We start from the raw sequence: 21,483 nt of genomic DNA on the forward strand, positions 1-21,483 counted from the left end.
AAAAATCATGTTTCAGTTAATAATGTTATTAATTGGTCATGTTCACTAGAAATTGGAGTTAAAACTGAATTTTAAAATGATTGCAAGGTGTGTGGAGTAAATATAATTGATTTATTTTCCTCATGTTTATTTTTAATTTGTTAGCACAGATAATGAATCTTGGCTCTATATTAAAGTGAATATGACAGAAAGGAGAAAATACTGGGGAAATTCAAGTTTATGAGCATATGAATGTTTAATCGGTGTTTGCTTATTTGTTCTAAGGATTATTGTGCACCTAAAATACAAAGCTATTGGAAACAAAAGTTAATATCAACTACAGAAATAATTCTGGGTTAGGACACAAAGTTCTTGATAGAGTAATAATAAAATTTTGGAAATTATACATAAACATTTACCTTTGTATCCTAAGTTAGACAAGGATACTTACCCAGATGCTAATTTCATGTTGGAAGATGTCAGCATTGAAAGCAATTGCTTCCACAGTTTATCCTGAGGCATTTGTTAAGTGGAGAAGAATGCCCTATGCTATAATTGGCTTTCTTATAAGTGAAAATATAAAAGCTGTTCCTATATTGCAGCAAGAAAATAGTGAGAGAAGAGAGGAAAAATAAAGCTCTGGAAGTCCCTGAGGTAGGCAGTTTCCCATAGTCCTCTACTGTGGATAAATTTTTTAAATGATGCTAACTTTAAATTAGTTTCTACTAAGCTACTCTTAGTTGTATAATCACTTCGAACCTTAAAAGACCAAGGCATGAAATATAATGCTTCTGCCTTGCATAAAGAAGCTCATCATATATTTGTTAAATGTTGAATGAGTAACAGTCTGTCTTGAACTTCAGTCCACAAGTCGTGACAGAAACAATGATGAGGAACACAGAGTGAGTTAGGTCACTACTGTTTATCTTTATAAACATGATGGCCAGGTTCCCTGCTGATCATTTTTCATCACTTCTCCACACTGTTTAAGGCATATGCAGCAAACAGAATGTCCCAGCACACTGTATCACAGTGTTTATCGTGACCCTTTTGTAATAGATACATCTGAGGCCAAATCCTGGCTCTTTGACTTTAGGGGAGTTACTTAACCTCTCTGAGCCTCAGTTGCCTCAATTAAAATTGAGAGTGAAACTACTATTCATTGGTTTATTTTGAGGTTGCAATGCCTGACGCATTTTTCTTTGCAATACATATGTGCAGGGTTCATTTTTATTCTTCAGTAATGTCTGTGAGAGAAAACAAAGATCTATACCTTTGGAAAGGGAACAGAAAAAAATGGAATGTTCATCTAGAGGGAAATGCAGTGTTTAAATATTACTTCTCTTGGTATTGGAAATGGAAAACAGGTAACATGAGCTTGAAGTAATAATGAGTAAAATACAACAAGTGTTTGCATTGCTGCATAGAGAATCACTCTAGAGAGGGATACTCTCTGTCATCATGAGCCTCAGATGAATTAACCAAATATGTTTTTGAGCACCTCTTAATAGCAGGCACTATGGAAGGTGCAGGCAATAACACAGTCCAACAGACAGGACCCAATAACCCTTGTCCTGGAAGAGTTTCCAATCTACTGTGGAAGAAAGATTAATAAATTCAGAAATGCATGAAAAAGTATTATTAAATGCAAAGTTTTAGTTGTGATATAAGTATGCTTACAGTCTTTTTGGAACCCCGAATTGGCACAGTTAATTCAATTTGAGGGAAGGGTAGGACAAGGAAGAAAAGGACAGGGGCACGAGCTGCAGAAATATTTCATATGCTGCCATCTAAATAAAATTCAGTCCAAGATAAATTCCAAGCAGCCAGGAGGATGGCTTTTACTTTTTGAGCAATGTGGATCCACTGAAAGAAAATATAATCAAAAGAGTGAAATGGGGACGCCTGGGTGGCTCAGATGGTTAAGCATCTGCCTTTGGCTCAGTTCATGATCTCAGGGTCCTGGGATGGAGTCCCACTTCGGGCTCCTGCTGGGGGGGGAGCCTGCTCCTCCCTCTATCTGCCACTCCCCTGCTTGTGCTCTCTCTCTCTCTCTCTGATAAATAAATAAATAAAATCTTAAAAAAAAAAAGAGTGAAATGGTCAGGTTTTCAGAAAGTTTATTCAGAATTCAATGTGCAGGATCAGTGAGGGGGACTCCATCCAGTAGAGGGCAGGCGTACGGACAATGAGACCCCCGAGCTTTGGCAGTACCCTGAATGAGACAAGAAAGGGCAAATAGGAGAATTGCTTAAGCAATGAAATTAGCCACAGGATTTAATGGCTAATATAATGAATAACATTTAAACCTTTATTTACAGATTGATTTTAAAATACCAGTCTGTGCTGTTTTGAAGCGTTTTCCAGACCGAACCTTCTGAAACACCTGCTAGTGTTTTCAGTTCTCACTCTGTGCAACCCTAAGACAGACAATAATGAAGCGAGAAAGTTGGAAGTTTAGACCCAGACCCTCAGGGGCTGCTCAGCATCCAGGGTGTAACACCTGGGATAATGCCATCTTTCTAATCTAACACGTACTCTAGACTCCGGCACAGTGTCATTCTAAGTTATTAAGACAGCTTGATGTACTTAGGAGACTGCTGGCCCATCTCCTCTTGCTCTGTCACTTGTTGGCACACACTGAATGAGGACTCACTAGCAGTCCTTCTGCTAAAATTCAGACCCCTGAGGAATACAGTTGTTTATTATTACTGTTATTCTGCTACTGATACATTTTTCATATTCTTCAACTTAGTGCTTACTATATTTAACCCTTAACAGCTTTCGAGAGTGAAATCAAACTTCAGAAAGATCACATTTGTGACATTTCTCTATGACAAAGAGCCATATGTAAATAAATTATGCCCTAGTTTCAGGTGGTCAAATTATCTTTGTTTTCTAATTCTACTGCTCTATTTTCAGTAAGAAAAAAAATTTCCCTCTTTCAGTCAAGAGGGCATTTGGCTATCTCCAAGAAAAAAAACAAAAGCGAGAAGAGTCAAGAATTTTTAATAGTGCTTATCTCTGAAAGTGGAAACTCTAGTCATGAATAAGTAATTAGTAATGAGAAAGAAAAACGTAGCATTTCTTAGATGATTCCGTGCAGTGACATCTGTGTGATCTGAGTTAAAAAACAAACAAAAAAACAGAACCCTGAACTCAGGTGTTACATTAACAACCATTACCATAAAGATAAGATACTTAAAGAAGTAGTGTTGATATTACCAAGCCTCCTTTTATCCCCTTTTCAACCAGTGGTGAGCCTAGCATTAGGTACTACTGAAGTTGATGACTTGAGGAAAAGGAAACTGCACAAGAAGAGATAATAACTCAGTTCTTCAGAGATTTTAAGTGCGTATTTGCCGCCCTGCTGACTTCTGTGGCAAAATGTAAGCTGCTTCTTAATATGGAACAAATAAGCCAGGATGTTTTATGGCATCATCTGAAGTTTTTTATCATGTGCTTTTGATACCCCCTGTGCAAAGATGTACATTTCCTGAGTTTATCATACATTTCTTTTTTGGTTTTTTTCTGAAACTGTCTCTTCATTTTACTTTTTTTATGTGACACTTCATAGGAAACCAGTTTTCATGCGTGGTTTTCTTATATCTCAAAATCAGATCATGAAAAGAGTTAGCTGGGTGCTAAGGGTATTTCATGATTTTTTTTTTCCTAATACATCCCCTTTATGTCCTTGGAAATTTGAAACAATGAATATTAACTTTCTTTTCACATTGATTGGAAAAATAAGTTATGATGAAACAGAAAAGCTTATGTGGAAGATATGGGAACCAGGTATTATTCAATTTAGGGGGAAATGGTTTGTTACTTTACTCTCAGTTATGGAGTTGAGGAAATGAGATTTCTTTGATTACTGAAACAAAATTGCCACCAGCTAAAACTCCATCTCCATCTAACCTAAAGATAGGATTACTCGGATATTAAATTGGGCAAGAAACTTGATTGTAAAGGCACTTTTCAGAGTTGTAATCTGGTTTATCGAAGTGTTAATATGAGACTTTTCCATAGGAGATCCCCATTTTGTACCACAATGAAGAAAAGTGCCTGCCAGACACAGGCCTATTTTAAAAAGAGATTATTTAATTAGTTATTTTTATTTCCAGTGAGTCCGACAATATACTGTGGGGAATCACTTAGTTTTCATTCATTAAAGAAGCTGTAGTTTATATTTCCCTCAGGCAGAGATTTATCTGACAATTTGAATGCTTTGGTGACAGAAATATCTGATGATGAATATGATATTGAGGAGATGCCAAGTGACATGGCATTTTGAATCATTTTCAGTACTGCTCATGATTAACAATTGTGCTCATGTATGTATTTTAATTTTTATTAAAGAACATTTTGCATAGGGAATGGGAGTAGATGTTCTACCCTTCTTTTCTTTCTTGAATAAGAAGTACATGCCTATAAAACCTGCTGTACCAGTAGCGTATGTTGAAACCTTGGGTCTCCGGGTAGTCATGGTGGAAGTCAATCTCCTCCCATCCATGACTTTTAACTCACTTTTGCTTTATAACAATAAAATAACAATCACAACAACATAAGAGCTACCATTCCCTAGGGGCATACTGACTGCACATAGTTGACTTTGTGCTTACCCTATATTGTTTCCAATTTTTGGAACAAACCTAAATTGGATGGTGTTTTTCTCCTTGTAATACAGTTAGCTCACAATTCCCATACTTTGTTGTATATTGGTATTACCCAGATTTGTTAAAATATAGACATCTGGAACTGTATTTTCCTTCTTACCCATAACCAAAATTGCCACAAAGAATAGTCTTGATGAACTGCTCTAATAGAAAATTTCCCAAGACTCAGTAAGTCACTTTCCATACATCACAAGTCAGCAGTATATTACACTTAATTGTTACCTTAATTATTTCCCAAATAGATTACTTATATTTGTAAATTGCATGATCTTATGAAATTGTGTACCTTTAAATCTATTAATACAAAGCAAGTGTTTCTATTTCCTTCTTAATCTTTGCACTTTTAGCTGAGCGGGTAACTTTTGAAAGTATGAAGGCACCAAAAATATATTATGATAACCCCATACCTGAGCAATTTATAGTTCACATAGTCATTTCTTGTTTCTGTAGCTAAAGAGAATTTGGGTAACTGAAGAATACTGTTCAACTCATGGAATATTTTCTTACTAATGTGAGGTAAAATATTTATCTCTCATTTTATTTTTATGCAATTTATCATTCCTGTTTATTAAAAATAGTAGTTATATCCTGCTGTATCCTAAAGACTATTGAGTTACAAAATAACTGCTTTTCCTATTTTTGAAGTATATAATGAAAGTGAAGGATTCCTTGGAAAAGCAAGTCAGTATTTTCCTTACTTGCACAGGTTTTTTAGAAATGATAATAATTCTTCCATCTCTCTTTTGGGTTAATGACTTTGCATCATTTTATGTGTGCGATTTGATGGCCCTTACCTGATTCCTAGTTAATTTTATATATACTAGGGTGGTGAGCTATCCAACATGATAAGATGGAAGCTTCTGGAGAATCTAGTATTCTATTTAATTTCAAAATTAGAAAAACAGTAAATTCTCTTTTAATTAAAAGCTTAAGGAAAAGCATGAAATTCTAGTTTTGACTAATTTCTCAAAAGTACAACTTCCTAATGGGCAGTCATAGAATTATTTGTAGTTTTAAAACCATATATTTGTCACATATTTTAATGTAAGTTTATAGGAAACATATTTATTTACTTAATCATTAGCCTGGACTACAGAACAATGTATTCTGTTGGAACATAACAGAAAATAGCAATTTATCTCATTATGGATATTTGAACACAGCTAATATTCTGTACTCATTTTAGCAGCTGAAGATTTAAATCCAAATTTAAGATTTTTAAATACCTCTGCTTCTTTGAAATGTATGTATACGTTATTAGGTAGCTCTAATACAAAGTTTAGAAGTTGTCTTTTCTACAAATACTGCCAGCAAAAATGAGCGTTTAACCTGAACGCTGCATAATATCAGGGTCTACTTTATTATTACATATAATAAATTTGAAAAGAAGCAAATATCAAGTTTTCTCTTTTAATATGCTGGCCCATATTCATTACATTATAAAACAGATCTAGTATGAATCTCTATTGAATAAGAGATAATGCATGAAAAGCTGGCTTAGTTTTTACAGGTTTGTCATAAAATTGTTGCTCTATTAAATTCTCATAGAATGTTCTTTCTATAAAAATTCATAAAGCATCTTATATTTTAATAGCTTTCCATTTGCTCTGTTTAAAATTCTATGTTGAATTTTCCCTTTCAGAACTACCAAAGCAATTGCAAATCTATATGCAAAGCCTTTGTGATACTTTATTCTCTGGAATGTTCAATTAGTAAATGTGTATATCAAGAATTCATCTTCTGCCTTCACTCTCTACTGGAATTTTCAGTTTCCTTCCCTAATTCCAATACCTCTCTGACTATATGGGTACTATCTATTTATTTTCTGTATGACAAACATTCCTTTGTATTTTTAGGAGTGAATGCATAATGTAGAAGTCTCTAGAATTCAAATAAACAAATCACCCACTACACACTTTCTCAGTTCTATTTTGCTCTCTATCCTTTGTTCCAGCTACTTTCCAAAGCGTTCCAGCATTAGAGGGGGCTCATTATGACATATCTTGCCATCTGCAATGGCTTCCCATTTAAGCTCTTGGATTTCTTTTGACCTCTGGAACACTGAGACTTCATATGTGACCTGAGATGGCATCCAGTGTGAAAAAAAAACATAACCACGTTGCACAGAAAAAATGGCTAGATAGCTGATAATTGGATTTGGGATTATGATTTATCTCTCAAATAAAAATCATTGATTGACATGCCAAGAATATTGCTTTGCAACAAAACATCTGAGGCAGTGCCTTGCGGTATTTATCCTGATACACATTCACCAATAAAAGCTTAAAAGAGGTAAATAACTTAAAAGCATAGGTATATGTCTTCTGCATAGCAGTGTTTGAATATTTACAGTTGGTATTCAACTCAAGTTTCTTGAAGCAACAGAATCTTACCTTTAGCATTTTACCTTGGCATTTATACCCCTCTTTATCTCTTTCCTGTGCAGATGTATGTTTTGTGAGGAGGCAAGAATAGGTATACATCTGCAGGTTTTTGAATTGCAGGCCTTTGACTCTACAGACAAATGTTTCATCAAACCATGTTGTTATCTTCGTATTTGGTAGAAGATGAATTGTGCAGTTTAAGTGGAAGCCTGAGAACAAGTTACTGAAATCTTGCCTGGCTGCAAAAGTGCATTCAGCAGTTGAAAAGCCCATATGTTTTTCTCATTTGAAAGAATGCATCTTAAGCTAACTAAAACACATTCTTCTACTTGCTATAGCAACATTGTTCACTGCATTAGGATGATAATCTTAGATTTTGTTGACTTTTGCGAACTATCTGAATAAGAATTTTGGCCTTTGAATATTAAAGTCCATAGGCCCTACTATTTAAATTACACCATCATCCTGCATCAGTATTCTCAAAAATTGACATTCCTATTCTAATTTAGCTTATTCATAGTTTTAATTTTTTCCTCAATTCAAAACAATTAATTTAAGCAGATAATATATCATAATTGACTTGAGATAATACAGCGTGAAGAAAAGCATGACCGCATTTTACAAGAAAATAGCTAGACGGCTGATAATTGAATTTGTAACTTTACGAACGCTGGCTTTTATTTCAAACATGGTATTTCCTCTACTTTACAAAGCTGGTTCTTAAATATTTTCAAGCATCCCAGCATACCAAGAAGACCTTTCTGATTTTAACACCCACACAGTATGTTGAGTTATAATATCTACATTCAGAAAATTAATTCAAATTTCAAGAAAGGAAGAGAAATTGTTCCAAAAAGCAATGATTTGTTTTAATTTACTTTAACCCATGATAACTGAGAACTGCCAATTTGCAAGGCACTGTGCTAAGTGCTTCGGAAACATAAATAATACAAAAGGCATGGTTTCTACCTTTAAGATGTATATTATCTCAGAAGAAAAAATATGCACAAATAGTTGTTGCTTGTCATTTTTACCTGCAAATTTCTGAGCTTTCCAGTATGGAAAATAATAGAATACAGTTTCTATATAATGGGGAAAATTCTTTAGTGGCCACATATCACAGAATCATCTTCAAGATTTGTGATGCGAAGAGATGACCTTTTCTCTAACATGCACATACATTTTATGTGCAATCCAAATAAACATCACTAATTTTTGAAAACTATTTTTATGCTTTTGTAATTCCTGGTTTTTCTAATCAAGGTTACTATGGCCACATGTGAAGTTTATGCCCTTATACAAAGAAGCAGAGTTTGGGTGTGGAGAGAAACATCACCAAATGGGATTTCTACTCTAAGTTCTTTTAAGGTGGTTATTCCCAGTGCCGTGACCAGAGGCCGACCCCCGGGGTTGGGAGAGGGTGCTCATGGGAATTTGTGAATGACTGAGTGGAGGGAAGGCTATGTTGTGCATATTCACATTCTCAAACCGTGTCCAGGGAGCTCCTTTACCACCTCCTCACTGTCCTACAGTCACACCTGCGCATCCAAGCCCTAGCCCTGAGGTCAACCTTTCTTAGACTTCCTGTCTTCATTTCCTGTCTTGCCTTCTGACACCACTCCCCAACACCAGAAAAAACGTGATAGCCTGAGAGAAATCAGAGCAAATGTGTCGGGAGGTTAGGTGAGAAGTCTCACCAGAAAAAAAAAAAAAAATCTTCAGAGCTCCTTTTAAACCCCAGGCCACAGTGTGAGAAATAGTGGCCTTGACCTCTCCCTCACCAATTTAGAGTCTGGTCTCAAGACAGCTCTAAAATAAAAGAAATACTAGGAATAAAGGAAAGGCCGTGGTCCAGGGGGCACAGAGGGAGGTTAATGCTTGAATCAGCATTAATTTCTGCAGTGCTGGAGGTCATCAGTAATCCATTCTCTGGGGCTTGTGTTCAGCACAATTATCGTGCTATGCTAAGCACAGCAGACGACTCACACTCCTCTGAGAAAATGAGATGCTCAGAGAAAGAGAGGCCTGGAGATGTTTAAAGGAGATTTGTTTCTAACATGGCTTTAATTTGAAATCCTTTTCATTCTGAAGATGTGTGGATATTGAGATAGAGCAAATGAAAGCAGTGCCTTCCTGTTACGGATTCAGCCGTGCATCTCACTTATTTGAAAGACTTAATCAGCACACTCAGGAACAAGATGTGAGACATCTTGAGGCACTGCTTACTTGTCAGCTGCAAGATCAATAAAATGCAGACGCCATTCTTTGCCACACTCCAGAGAATGAGTTTGCAGAGTGAGAAGGACTTCACTTTGAGACTGTTTTATTCACACGTACTTGGCAAAGGCAGGGACGTTGCTCTGGGGACGGCACCGGACTCCTGGTCCTGGCTGGCCCAGCTGTTCTTGCTCAACCTACCAGGTGACAATACCCACGCTCGGAGTTAGTCTGAACAGCAGGGCTCAGGTCAGAAGGCATTTGCTGGCCGCTCAGGCAATTCAGGCAAAGCCGTTATTTTAACCGACCATGTAAATGATGCCTAAAAGCCTCTGGTAATCGATGTTGATTGGACTCATTAATTTAGGATTATTGTTAAACATGACAAAAGTAAGCACAATAATAAAGATGCATAAACACAGATCTAGCAGCCGGGAAACGTAGACTACCATATTCTGCTGCCGTCACTGGCGCTGATCAAATTGCCCCTGGGCCCACGTTAGGGATAACAGTGGACAGTTTTTAGAACTACCTGGTTGCTCTCTGGCAACTAGTTGAAAGCTCAGTAACTCACTTGACTGTCAGTGCATTTTTTTCATTAGTAAAGAAGGGCTCTTCTTCACTCAGCGTACAAATAATTTCCAAAGGAGGCCTCTATATCTGTACTCTTGAGAGAATAGGTGAAATTATTTTTTTTAATTTAAAACTGAATTGCACAGATAAAATGTTACAATATTACCTGTCATTTTTGCTGATTATCTTTCATGTTTATTTTAAAGTATTAGCTCCCTCTGTAAATATTTATTAAGTGTCTGCTAAGATCAAGGCTTACTGCTCGATGCCATGAGGGATATAATCCCTACCTGCAAAGGGGCTCCCTGTTTTGTGGGACAACAGATGTACATACACAATTCATGTGAATGAGCTGTGGGGCAGGGAAGTTCTGGGTATGGCTTGAGCATAGAAGCAGGTTTTCACTTTTCAATCCTGTCCCTGCAGCCGGATCGATGTGGGTGTAGCCTAGTGGGGTCTGCATGGCAACAGCAGGTGGGGCAAAAGCAGGTCCTCCCAAGCATCCAGCAGCAAGAATAACATTTGATAAAATTTTAAGGGAGGATTTGATTCAACAGTGTTATTTGTGAGACATGGGCAATCCCACCTGAAGCGCTAGCTGTGCTGTCTGGCAACTTTGAAGATACTGTGTTTCTCTCCTCTACCCACCATTTCATTATTACTAGCTCTACCCAACTTTCCTTCTGAATATTCTTTGAACTCTTCCTCTTTTTCATCCCTCTTTCAGACCTACATCCTTTTGCACCTGCACAATTTTAGTAGCTTGCTATTTCAGCCATAATTTTTCCCCTCTTAAATCTACCCTCCACTGTACAGCAGGAGTGATGGATACTAAATGAAAATATGACCATAGTTAGAATCCTTCAAAAACTCCCAGCAAGTTCTCTCAGCAAGCTCTTCAGCAAAATAATCTAGGGTTTCTCTATTTCTTCACTTCATCTCTTGACCATCCCTGCCCCAACCCACCTTGGTCTAGGGGTACTGAATTTCCTCTATTTCCCCAACCATACCAAGCTGTTTCTTGCCTCTGTGTCTTCCCTTCTTCACTGCCCTAGCTCCCACTCTTTTCCTGGAAATTCTTCCCTGAGCCCCAAGCTTGTTTATGATTCCTTCTTCCTTTGTCCCATTGCATTCTGTGCATCCACCATCACAGCATCTGCCATAATATTAAAATGTGTTTTATTTCTGTGTGTGTCTCTCCCACCGGACTGAAAACTCCTTGAGGAAACTGGTGCACAATAGCCCAGCTTCTGCTTCTCACTCACTCAGAGATCAGATTTGGTGTCAGCTCTCAGAAAGGCCATCCCTGATCACCTGGCACACCTTCACTTGTTTCACCCGTCTTTTTTTTTCTTTACTTATCACTCTTTGATAGTCCTTGTTTGTTCAGTTTTTGTTTACAGTTTTCTCCCCACTAGAATATGAACTCTTTGAGAGCTGAGGCCTTTTCTGCCTTGTTCACCACTGCCTAGAAAAGTCCCTAGTGTATAGTATGGCTTTAATAAATATGCATTCTTCAAAACCAAATTAAGTGGGGAATTGATGGATGGATGGACACATAGTGAGAAGTCGATAAATTAGTTGGAACTGAATTAGCCTATTGCTATTAGATAAGCAGTATATAGGCCAATAATGGTCACAGCTTCATTTTTTAACACCTTGTGGGACACAGACCACCACAAAACCTCAATATTTACTTCTGTGACTCACTGCCATCAACTGCCACCCATTGTTTTAATGTATCCCACTTTGGGAAAGATCTGTCATATCCTGAATGCCACTAATGACATTCTACATGTTTCCTTCATGTTTATTTCTTATTCTCTCTCCTGGGATAAGTACACACCCCCCATATAAAATAACAGCAGAAGAAAAAGGTCCAGAACCAACTTTTGAAGAATTACTGAACTCTTCACTCTATCAATTGATATTATTTTATTTGTGAAGCAGAGAATTGGCTTCAATTCCAGACTCATCTTTTACAAGTTTAACTGCCCTTCTTACCAGTTTCCTCAATGATGAAATAAGTATGGTAACCTTTTTTTCTTATAGTCTTATTTTGATGATGTGAGAAAATACTTGTGAATGCTCTTTTCAGACTTCAGAATGCTCATCTAATATGTTGTTCATCAATTATTATTTCATATTTATCCCCTATTTATTGATAGTGATGACAACATATATCTCCATATTATCTGCCTTTTAAGCATCTTATTGTTCACTGCTTAAGGTCACTTAATCTTAGGTGTATATTCATTTGCAGTCTGAATTGCAACTCCTTCATTAGTTTTTATAACTGTTGAATTTAATAGGACATTGGGGAAGTGGATAGAACAGGCAAAAGGAAATTGGATTTTGAACTTTTTATTATGATGACATCCATTTGATTGTGATCCAAATGATTAGTGAAGAAGAGCTGCTGTTGTGACAACTTGCAGTGTGATATGAAGTATAAGCCTTGGATTTGCTTATTAGTTTACTGTTTAGAAAAAAAAAAATAACCCTCAATACCAACATGCATCACATATCACTTAAACTCTTTCTGTGTGCAAACCACCATGGGCACCTAAGGATGTAACACTGTGTAAGACCCAGAGCCTACTCCAGAGAAGCAAAACATCCAGGATCACCTCAATAGTATACCCTCAAGAGAAACATGCAAGTGGCTGTCCAGAACCTTTTCTAACAGGAAGAATTCCAGAATTCTTTTCTAACAATTTATAGTTACAGAGGAAGAGCACTTTTTACCTCATATTACCTCAGAGCTGGTGAATTAGGGTGTCATCATAACCCCAATTTTTATTTTATTCTTTCAAATTTTTATTTATATTCTAGTGAGTTAACATACAGGGCACTATTGGTTTCAGGAGTTGAAATCCCTGATTCATCACTTACATCCAACACCCAGTGCTCATCATACCTAGTGCCCTCCTGAATGCCCATCACCCCTCTAGCCCATCCCCCACCCACCTCCCTCTGTCAACCCTTAGTTTGTTCTCTGTTGTTAAGAGTCTTTTATGGTTTGCTTTCCTCTCTCTCTCTTTTTTTTTTCCTTTCCCCTATGTTCATCTGTTTTGTTTCTTAAATTCCACATATGAGTGAAATCATATGGTATTTGTCTTTCTCTGACTGACTTATTTCACTTAGCATAATACAGTCTAGCTCCATCCACGTCATTGCCAATATAACCCCAATATTTGAAACGAGAAAAACTGAGGACCACTAGCCAGTAAGGAAGTAAGCTGATACTTCACAGATGCATGCTTCATTCAAGAACCCCACACATAATCATGGTTCCTCTGGTAGGCTTTACTGATTGGCAACGTACAGTATGTAAGTGAATGTTGTAAAAATTTATTTTTTAAAAAATGTGGAATTGAAGACTGAGAAAAGAAATACTAATAAATTTGACATCACAGCAATAAGATATCTCATGTAAAACTACTTTGTAAGCTGTGAAACCCTATAAAAATATAACATGTCACTTTATATTTTTTGGATTATGTTTCGTTTCAATGAATGTGTAGTGAGAGCATAACAAAGATTGGAAGTCTTACAGCAGAGTAAAAAAATATATATGTATATATATATACACACACACACACACACAAATATATGTTTTAATTGTTCATTGGTATTTGACTTATCTGATAATGCAACAGTTCCTGGCCCACTGTGTTTGCTGACATGTTAGTTAATAAGTGGAGGTTGGTAGGTTAAGACTACCAATGAAGTAGACTTACTGAATAGTGTGGCTTGAGGTCTAATCTCTCTCTTTTAAAATGGTTACAGATTTGGTGAGAATGTCCAGTTCAGCATAAGGTCTTTAGAAGAAGACACCTAAATGGTATAGAGTTCTTTCTATGACTATCATGTAGTTTAATTAATACATTAAACTAAATTAAGTTAAATTAAACCTGGCTCTCTCTCTCTCTGCTGTTCTACTGACTGGCCTACAATAAATGATCTCTTTGCCTGCTGTATTTTCCCATCCAAACATTGCACAAATCAAAGACAAGCATCAAGCATGCTTAAGACTCCTTTAAAGGCAATGTTCTTAAAAAGCCAGCCTCCTGTGGTTGTCTAAAATCAAAGTATCATCATGAAAGTCTCTTAGTGCTTTTATGAAGTCTGGAAAGAGCTTGAAGTTTAAAATGGAAAGCAAAACAAGAATCCAAAAACTCAACATCTGAGTTTTGGGGGTTAATTTTTTTTGAAATGTGAAAATCAGATTATTATCTATCCTAATACTGCAATTCTAAAAATGAATGGCTTCTTAATGACTTCCAAGTGATATAGTGCATCTTCCTAAAGGTAAAAGATTTATCAGTTATCCATTACAAAGATGCAATTTTTGCTCTATTGATGCCATCTTTACTAACAAAGTCTGATTAAGATGATTACTTATCCACATATTTCCATCTGTTTTATAAAAAGTGTTTCAAGATTTTAAAGCCTTGGAGAAATATTAGTAGGTGATATGATTAGAGCTACTTATTCTCTGAGCATGGAATAGAAAAGAGAAACATGTTTATGCTTAATGAAAGAATGGTTACCAATGAGAAACATCTTTGGAACTTTTTAAAATATTATAATGCAACTGCAAAATTCTTTCTTTCATACTTCCATCCTCAATCTAAGTGTAAACATTTAATTACCAACAAATGTTGGGCTTCAATATTACTTAAAACCCAAAATATGCTTGGTGACATCACTGATCAAGTTGACTTACATATATACTGACAATTCATAATGGCAGTGTGCTCCTCACATATTTTTAGGAATTCTGATAAATTAGGATAGCATATTTTATAACAGGATTATCATATTCTACAAATTGAATTTGACAAAAAGATGAGTATTAAATGTATAACTGAAATTAAGAAAATTAGGTATTACTTTTCATGTTATCATAATATTACTTATTCTGAATTTTCAAAACTGAATTTAAAATAAATGTCATTTGTGGTGAAATTTTATGAAATAAGAAATTCAAATATATATAAAAATATATTTACTTTTTAGATGCATTTGCCTTCATTTCTAATTTTAAAATCTAAATTCATTTGATATCTGAGAACATATTTGCATTATATTATGCCTTAATGTTAGAATTTAAAAATTTTATTAAGAAATTTTTCTTAAGTTTCCAAGTTGCAAATTTAAAGAAAAATTTCTAAAAGAGAATTAAAATGTAAGTGCAAAATACCTATAACTATGAATTTTGAATTTAAAATATTAGAAATAGAAATAGAAATATTTTAATATCTTGATTTACTTATTAGTGTATATAAGTTAAGTATAATGTCAGGGAGTTTACCTGTTTACTTTATAAAAATAATTTGTCTACATGTTTTCTATTACTCATAACATGTTACAAGTTATTATTATTAAATGTTGACAGATTTGCACTTTGCCCTTTTTGTTGGAAGCATACCTGCTGATGTTTATAAAAATTTAAGTTAAAAAAATTTAGAGTAATGAGAAATGCTAAGTCAGTATAAAAATGATTTTGACACAAAACTCCGATGCAGGCTAGTCAAGAAATAATGGATTGAGGATTTTTATTGAGGGTTTACAATTTATGAGGTATGCTAATTTCTGAAAACATAAAATATGAGATAGGCCCTTTAAGGGCTTTGCACTTTTGTTGATGTGATCAACAGCCAAGGGATAACAGTGCATATGCAGACTCATAATGCAGAGGGGCAGTATCTGTTGAGGTTGCCACACTCAAAGCAAAGGAAGAAGAGTGTCATGAGGAGAAAGAATTGTTTTCTTCATGTGGAGGTTGATGACAGATCTGTAAAGTAGGTGTATGGTACAAATTAAATTTGTACAAATTAAGGCATGATGGTACAAATTAAATTTATTTTAAAAATATCTCCTATCAAATCTAACAGGCACATTTTGAGAGTGAATTATTTTTGACACACTCACATCTTTTCCTGATTTGTTCCCAGAATGCTCAGGCCCATTGGGAATTGAAGGTGGAATCATATCAAATCAACAAATCACAGCTTCCTCTACCCACCGAGCTCTTTTTGGACTCCAGAAGTGGTATCCCTACTATGCACGTCTCAATAAGAAGGGGCTTATAAATGCATGGACAGCTGCAGAAAATGACAGATGGCCATGGATTCAGGTAACACATGGGATGGGAAAAGGTGACTGCCAAGGAATGACCAGAATCATTTCAGAAAGAATACAAGTCAGAGCCCAAGGTGTGACTTTTCTTCATGGTCAGAAGACAGGATGAGTTAGTTGAGTCCGGTTTGGGTATAAAATCTGAAACTGTGGCATATATGTCCACTGACTGAAAAGTGCATTAAGAGGGTTAAAAATGTTGAAACTCTTGGGCTATGAATATTACTATTTTAAGGCACATATCAAAGAAGGAGGTTTTTACATATGCCATGTGTTCATTAGTACTGTGTTAACATTTAACAGCAACTTCTGACACTTGAAGAAAGTAAAAATTGCATCTTTACTTTCTCTGTCTCGTAACTGGTTTCACGTGTGCAAAGCATGTGAAGTATACAATAGATTTTGAGAATCCCTAAAATGCCTTCAGCACCTTCTTTCAATAGCTGAGAGTGTTTCAATTCATACTGTTTTATTTATTACCATCAGCCAGCTTTTTTTTTTAAAACAGAAAAAGCATGAGATACCAAGATAGTAAGTGATTTCCCTAAAATGCGATGGATGGTAGTAATACCAGAACCTTCTGTTTTATCCAGTTAAATGCTTTTTGATGACTTAGCTGAAGTGAGACAGTAAACTACATATTAAGAGGACAGAAAAGGTGATTAAACCATGATTTCTGTTAAAGATTATATCTGTGTTGAGGAGAGCACATTAATAACATCTAACAAGTCATTGATGTGTGTTGAAGAGAAGGAAAACCCAGTGTGCGATGGGTTTAGTGGAAGACATAATTAATTATCATGAAAAAGCCTTATGGGAGAATAGTTTTTTAGGTGGGCCGTGGAAAAAGGCTTTCAGTAGAGACTAAAAATCTACGGAACAGCATGATCAAAGAAACTAGGTGAGATTCTGGGGAACATGATATAGAAAATCATGACTTGTGTATAGAGGAACATGTTCTAATTAAGTGTGTGAGTTAAGTATGTATGAAGACTCATACATACTAAAAGATTTGGGGCTTATTCCAGGGAGCTATTACAGAATTTTGATTTAAATAGTTGAGCTATTTTGTTTACTATGTATTTTGAGTCGGGTAATTTTTAATGTGGAAATCCATGATTTGACATTATTAGGTGCAGTGTATAGGGATTGCTTTACAGGAATTTAATAGAATGAGAAATTGATTTATGGCCAAGTAACATGACTTCCTTACCTTAGGAACTAGGCTAAAATCTCCTTTAGAGATTTCCTTTGTTCAGGTTTCTTATGAATTTTTACATATCCTACCTATATACATTTCTTTTACCTATATGGCTCCACGTGGTTACCTGATAATGTTTTGTTTTATGCATTTATTTTTGCATTCATTTGCAGAAATTGCTTCTTAAATTACACTTGATTTTTCTACATGTGCAAAGAGAATTCCAGATAGTGGCTATGGCATATCTATACAGTTTTGATCCCAGAGTAATGAAGATAAAATTAAGGTTTAAAATAGATGCAGAACAACAAAAAATGCTTATCTTCTTATTGTTAAAAATTATTGCGGAGACCATTTTTTTTAAATCACCCTAGTGGACTGTTACCATCTGTGGGATTGCAATCATGATAAAACTCTGGAAATTAAGATTCATAGCAGACATTGCAGAATGATGTGAGACAGTGTCACAAAATTGCGTCAGGGTTTCTGTTTGGCAAATTATGTTTGTGAGCTTCAGTCATTGCCATGTTTTGATAAACCATAAATAACATACTTTTGCAAAGTTTTCTCTGAGAAACACCTTATTAATGTTTCACATCCTGACATTTCACTTACTGTGTCCCAGTTTATTGCCCACTTAACTTACACATCATTCTGCCTTTCAAAGTATGAATTAACTTTAAGTTCTCTTTATCCCAGGAATTATAGGTAGAAATAACCTCAATGGAACAGGACATTGGTTGACTCTTAAAGAAATTTAGATTAAATATAACTTTGTTAACTCAAGTAATTTATTTTATTTTATTTATTTTTTAAGTTGAATAATTTAATACTGCTTTTATTTTTAAGGGGGGTCTATCATTATTATTTTTTATTGTTATTATTTTGCTTTTAGTCTGAAGATGATAATGAACTCTCAGAGAAAAGCAATATAAGTAAATAAGAAGGCTTTTATATTAAATGAAAAAGTCTTATGTATAATGGAGGGAAAACTGAAAACTCTCAATTGTCATTTTAATAAGTATTCTGAGATTATGTTCAAAGTTATTATGTTACTGCATTCTTTCATAACATCTTATTTTCTGAGTTATTTGTTTAAAAGAAAAAGTGTATCCCTTTCTTAAAGGAAAATCATATCTAAGAGACTCTGGGAAGTCTACTCATGTACCCAATTTTCTGTCTGAGCATTATTAATTTCCCTTGTCACTTAATTCTTTTGTTTATATTCAGTACTTCAAATGAAACATTTGAGTACTTTGCTTAAACTCACTTATAATGAACACAGTATTCCCTTACTCTTTCAGGTGTATGACACACATTAGTATTCAATTCCATTTTCTTCCTTGTCTAGGTGAAATAAAAATTGAAATTGCCATTTTAAATTTACACACTCAGTGGGCAATTATTGAAAGCACCACAATGTTTATAATTGGTTTTGGATTTAAAGGGTTAGTGCAATAAATACAGTTAAACAAAACCTTTTTCTCCCCATTTTCAAGTTTTTCTGACCTTATATTCCTTACCTACATTTTTTTTCCAACTAATAAATAACCACCACATTGAACATTGACTAGTTCGTTAGCATCTTGGAATGTCAATTTCTCTTTCTGACTGATGTATTAGAAATAGCAACTTTGTATAATTATGGAAATATGTCTTGGGTTATCTTATATAAAAATGTATAAGCTTATTTAATTCTTCTGGGTACTTTGCTAACTGACTAAGGGCTAAAGATAACTATTTGCTATTTATTTTTAAAGATAATTCTTTTATATTCATTATTTTTCTTTTATAGATACATGCAGTAAAATATTATTTTTTTTAATTTCTGAGTTGATTTGTTTTATGCATGTACATTCTTTCTAGAATGCATATATATTACATTTCCAGCTGGTCATTTATTCATCCATGCAACAAACATTTACTAAATGACTGTCTCCTCTGTAGTCTCTGCTCTACTAGGCACTAGAAGAAAGACAACACTTTCCTTCAAGATGTTCTGAATCTCGGGGCACCTGGGTGGGCAGTTGGTTATGCGGCCGACTCTGGATTTCAGCTTAGGTCATGATCGCAGGGTCCTGGAGTTGAACCTCGTGTCGAGCCCCGCGTCAGACTGTGCTTAACAGGCAGTCTGTTTGAAGATTCTCTCTCTCCCTCTCTCTCTGCCTCTCCCCCTGCTCTTACTCTCGCTCTCCCTCTAAAATAAATAAATAAATCTTAAAAAAAAAAAATAGATGTTCTGAATCTAGGATATAGTAAAGTGAACAAGGTAAATGTAACTATTATATATATATATATATACCCTGGTCTTACATCATCTACTCACCCTTTCATTTGAACCATAATATTTTATTATATTTGAACAGCCTATTCTAATAAAACTTTTGTTAAATGGAAAGCTGGTTTAACATAATATTTATAGAACATGAGGACAGGAATTGGCATTATACTAGGTATTACATGGCTATATTATTACATGCTGATCTGTTTGATGGGTATACCAAAGCGAAGTCATAATTTTCCTTTGAAAGTTAATTTACCAGTAGAATGTCAGTACAAGTATTTTATCACTGAGAAAAATAGGCTTTGATCTTTCCCTTTTAAATAATTCATTACTCTTTCCAAAAATGTGAGTATGATCTTAATATGTTCCTTTTCTATATGCCACATATTTTTTTGTGTGGGGAGAGATCATTACTCCTCAAACTTTAATGTGCACAGGAATCTTTTGGGTTACTGGGTAAAAATAGAAACTTCTGGATTGCCTCTCAGACCTACTGCAGGTTATCGTCAGACTACACGGAAAAAATATGTCTGATCAGCTCATAAACCCTGGATTTGGTCTTCCCAAGATACATTAAAAAATAAATAAAATTAAATAACAAATAAATAAATTAAATAAATAAATAAACAAACAAACAAATAAATAAATAAGTAAAATTAAAATAACACTTTTGCTTGATGATCTGGTCACTTTGTTGTTGGAACTGCAACTGTAGTAGAAAGAGGTAAAGAACAGTGAAGAAAAATGAGGAAAGATAATGAGAAATATGTGACCCACAAAAGTTCTCTAAACTGGATGGAGGCAGAACCATGTTAGATATCCTAGGCAGAAGTGCACCCAGCTTTAGCAGCAATTCATAACAAGCATCATTCATTAGTCATAAAATCTTTAAGAATTTGCAGCAACTACTGTTCCTAAATGGCTATAGATTCTCTTTGTTGTTGGAAAATTTAAAATATCCCAAAGCAAGACTATCTGACTTTTGTATTTCAAACAAAATAATAGTTACTGCGGAATACATGGGCCCAAATGAGAATTATATGAGCACAAGTTGAGTTACAGATTCATATTTCTGGAGTACACATTTCATACATGGTTGGGTTTTTTTTTTTTTTTTAATCTTTGTGAACAGTAGGATTGAACATGCAGCAAAAAACAGAGTAATCATCTATGTCATTTCAAAAGCCTGTATGTAATGTGTGTGAAACTCTTGGTACTTATAGACAGCTGGAGCTCCTTGAGATACAAAAACCATTTTCAGAAACATAGATTTTAAGAGGTAGATTTTTCTTTCATTTTCAGGTTGTTTTCTAGTTACAGAACCTGAATTACATAGAATCCAATCTATCTTTACTACTTCTTCATTCAAGTAGAAAATGGCTTAGCCTGTCTTTTTCCTTAAAAAAGCTACTTTCTCAGATACACTGTCATCCATACTACTCCGTAAGCCTAATGACATCTGAACATTAATGTGTTGCTGGGTGATTGTCTAGTGATCTCTTTTTATAAACAGGAATCCTAAATGGAAAATTGCAGTTTTTCTTTAAGTTGTTTATTAGAAGTAGCCTTTCATACATAGTTATGTGTGTTTTGCAATATTTTTAAAATATTACCTTTTAAATTAAATATTACTTTTTTATTTTTCAAAACAAAAAGATACTTAGCATTAAGAAAAAAATGATTGGATGTATCTGTACTGAAAAATAATATATTTAGTTTATTTATTTGGTCATTTACAGCATTTATACTAATACTAATACATATTGCTTTCTGATGTGCTTTAAAGGATGTGTGTTGGATCTTAATTCCAGATTCTATGAGCTATGGAATATATGATTAACAATATAGCAATTGTTCTCTAATTTGAAAGAAGCTGTATCTCGAATCTCTTCTTTTTGCTCTAAGCTGCTTCCTCTCTGACTTTTGGCACCAGACCTAGATTTCTTGCTGTTCCTAAATTTCATCTGCCTGTTTTCTGCTCCTGTGCTTAGGCACATACCCTTCCTACTTCATCTATTCACC

General features: G+C 34.8%; 1 protein-coding gene across 2 annotated transcripts in view; it reads left to right on the forward strand.

Annotated features, from left to right (window-relative positions):
- The window catches only part of EDIL3 (EGF like and discoidin domains 3), a 389,745-nt gene that overhangs the window by 247,110 nt on the left and 121,152 nt on the right, over window positions 1-21,483 (forward strand). For both annotated transcript variants that reach the window (XM_006734136.3, XM_006734135.3), the window contains one exon: window positions 15,793-15,974. In XM_006734136.3, the coding sequence (XP_006734199.1) occupies window positions 15,793-15,974 (182 nt within the window). The remainder of the gene's footprint in view (window positions 1-15,792; window positions 15,975-21,483) is intronic.

Source organism: Leptonychotes weddellii, chromosome 7, assembly GCF_054177405.1.
Source record: "Leptonychotes weddellii isolate Sample4059 chromosome 7, ASM5417740v2, whole genome shotgun sequence".
Taxonomy (NCBI): Eukaryota; Metazoa; Chordata; class Mammalia; order Carnivora; family Phocidae; genus Leptonychotes; species Leptonychotes weddellii.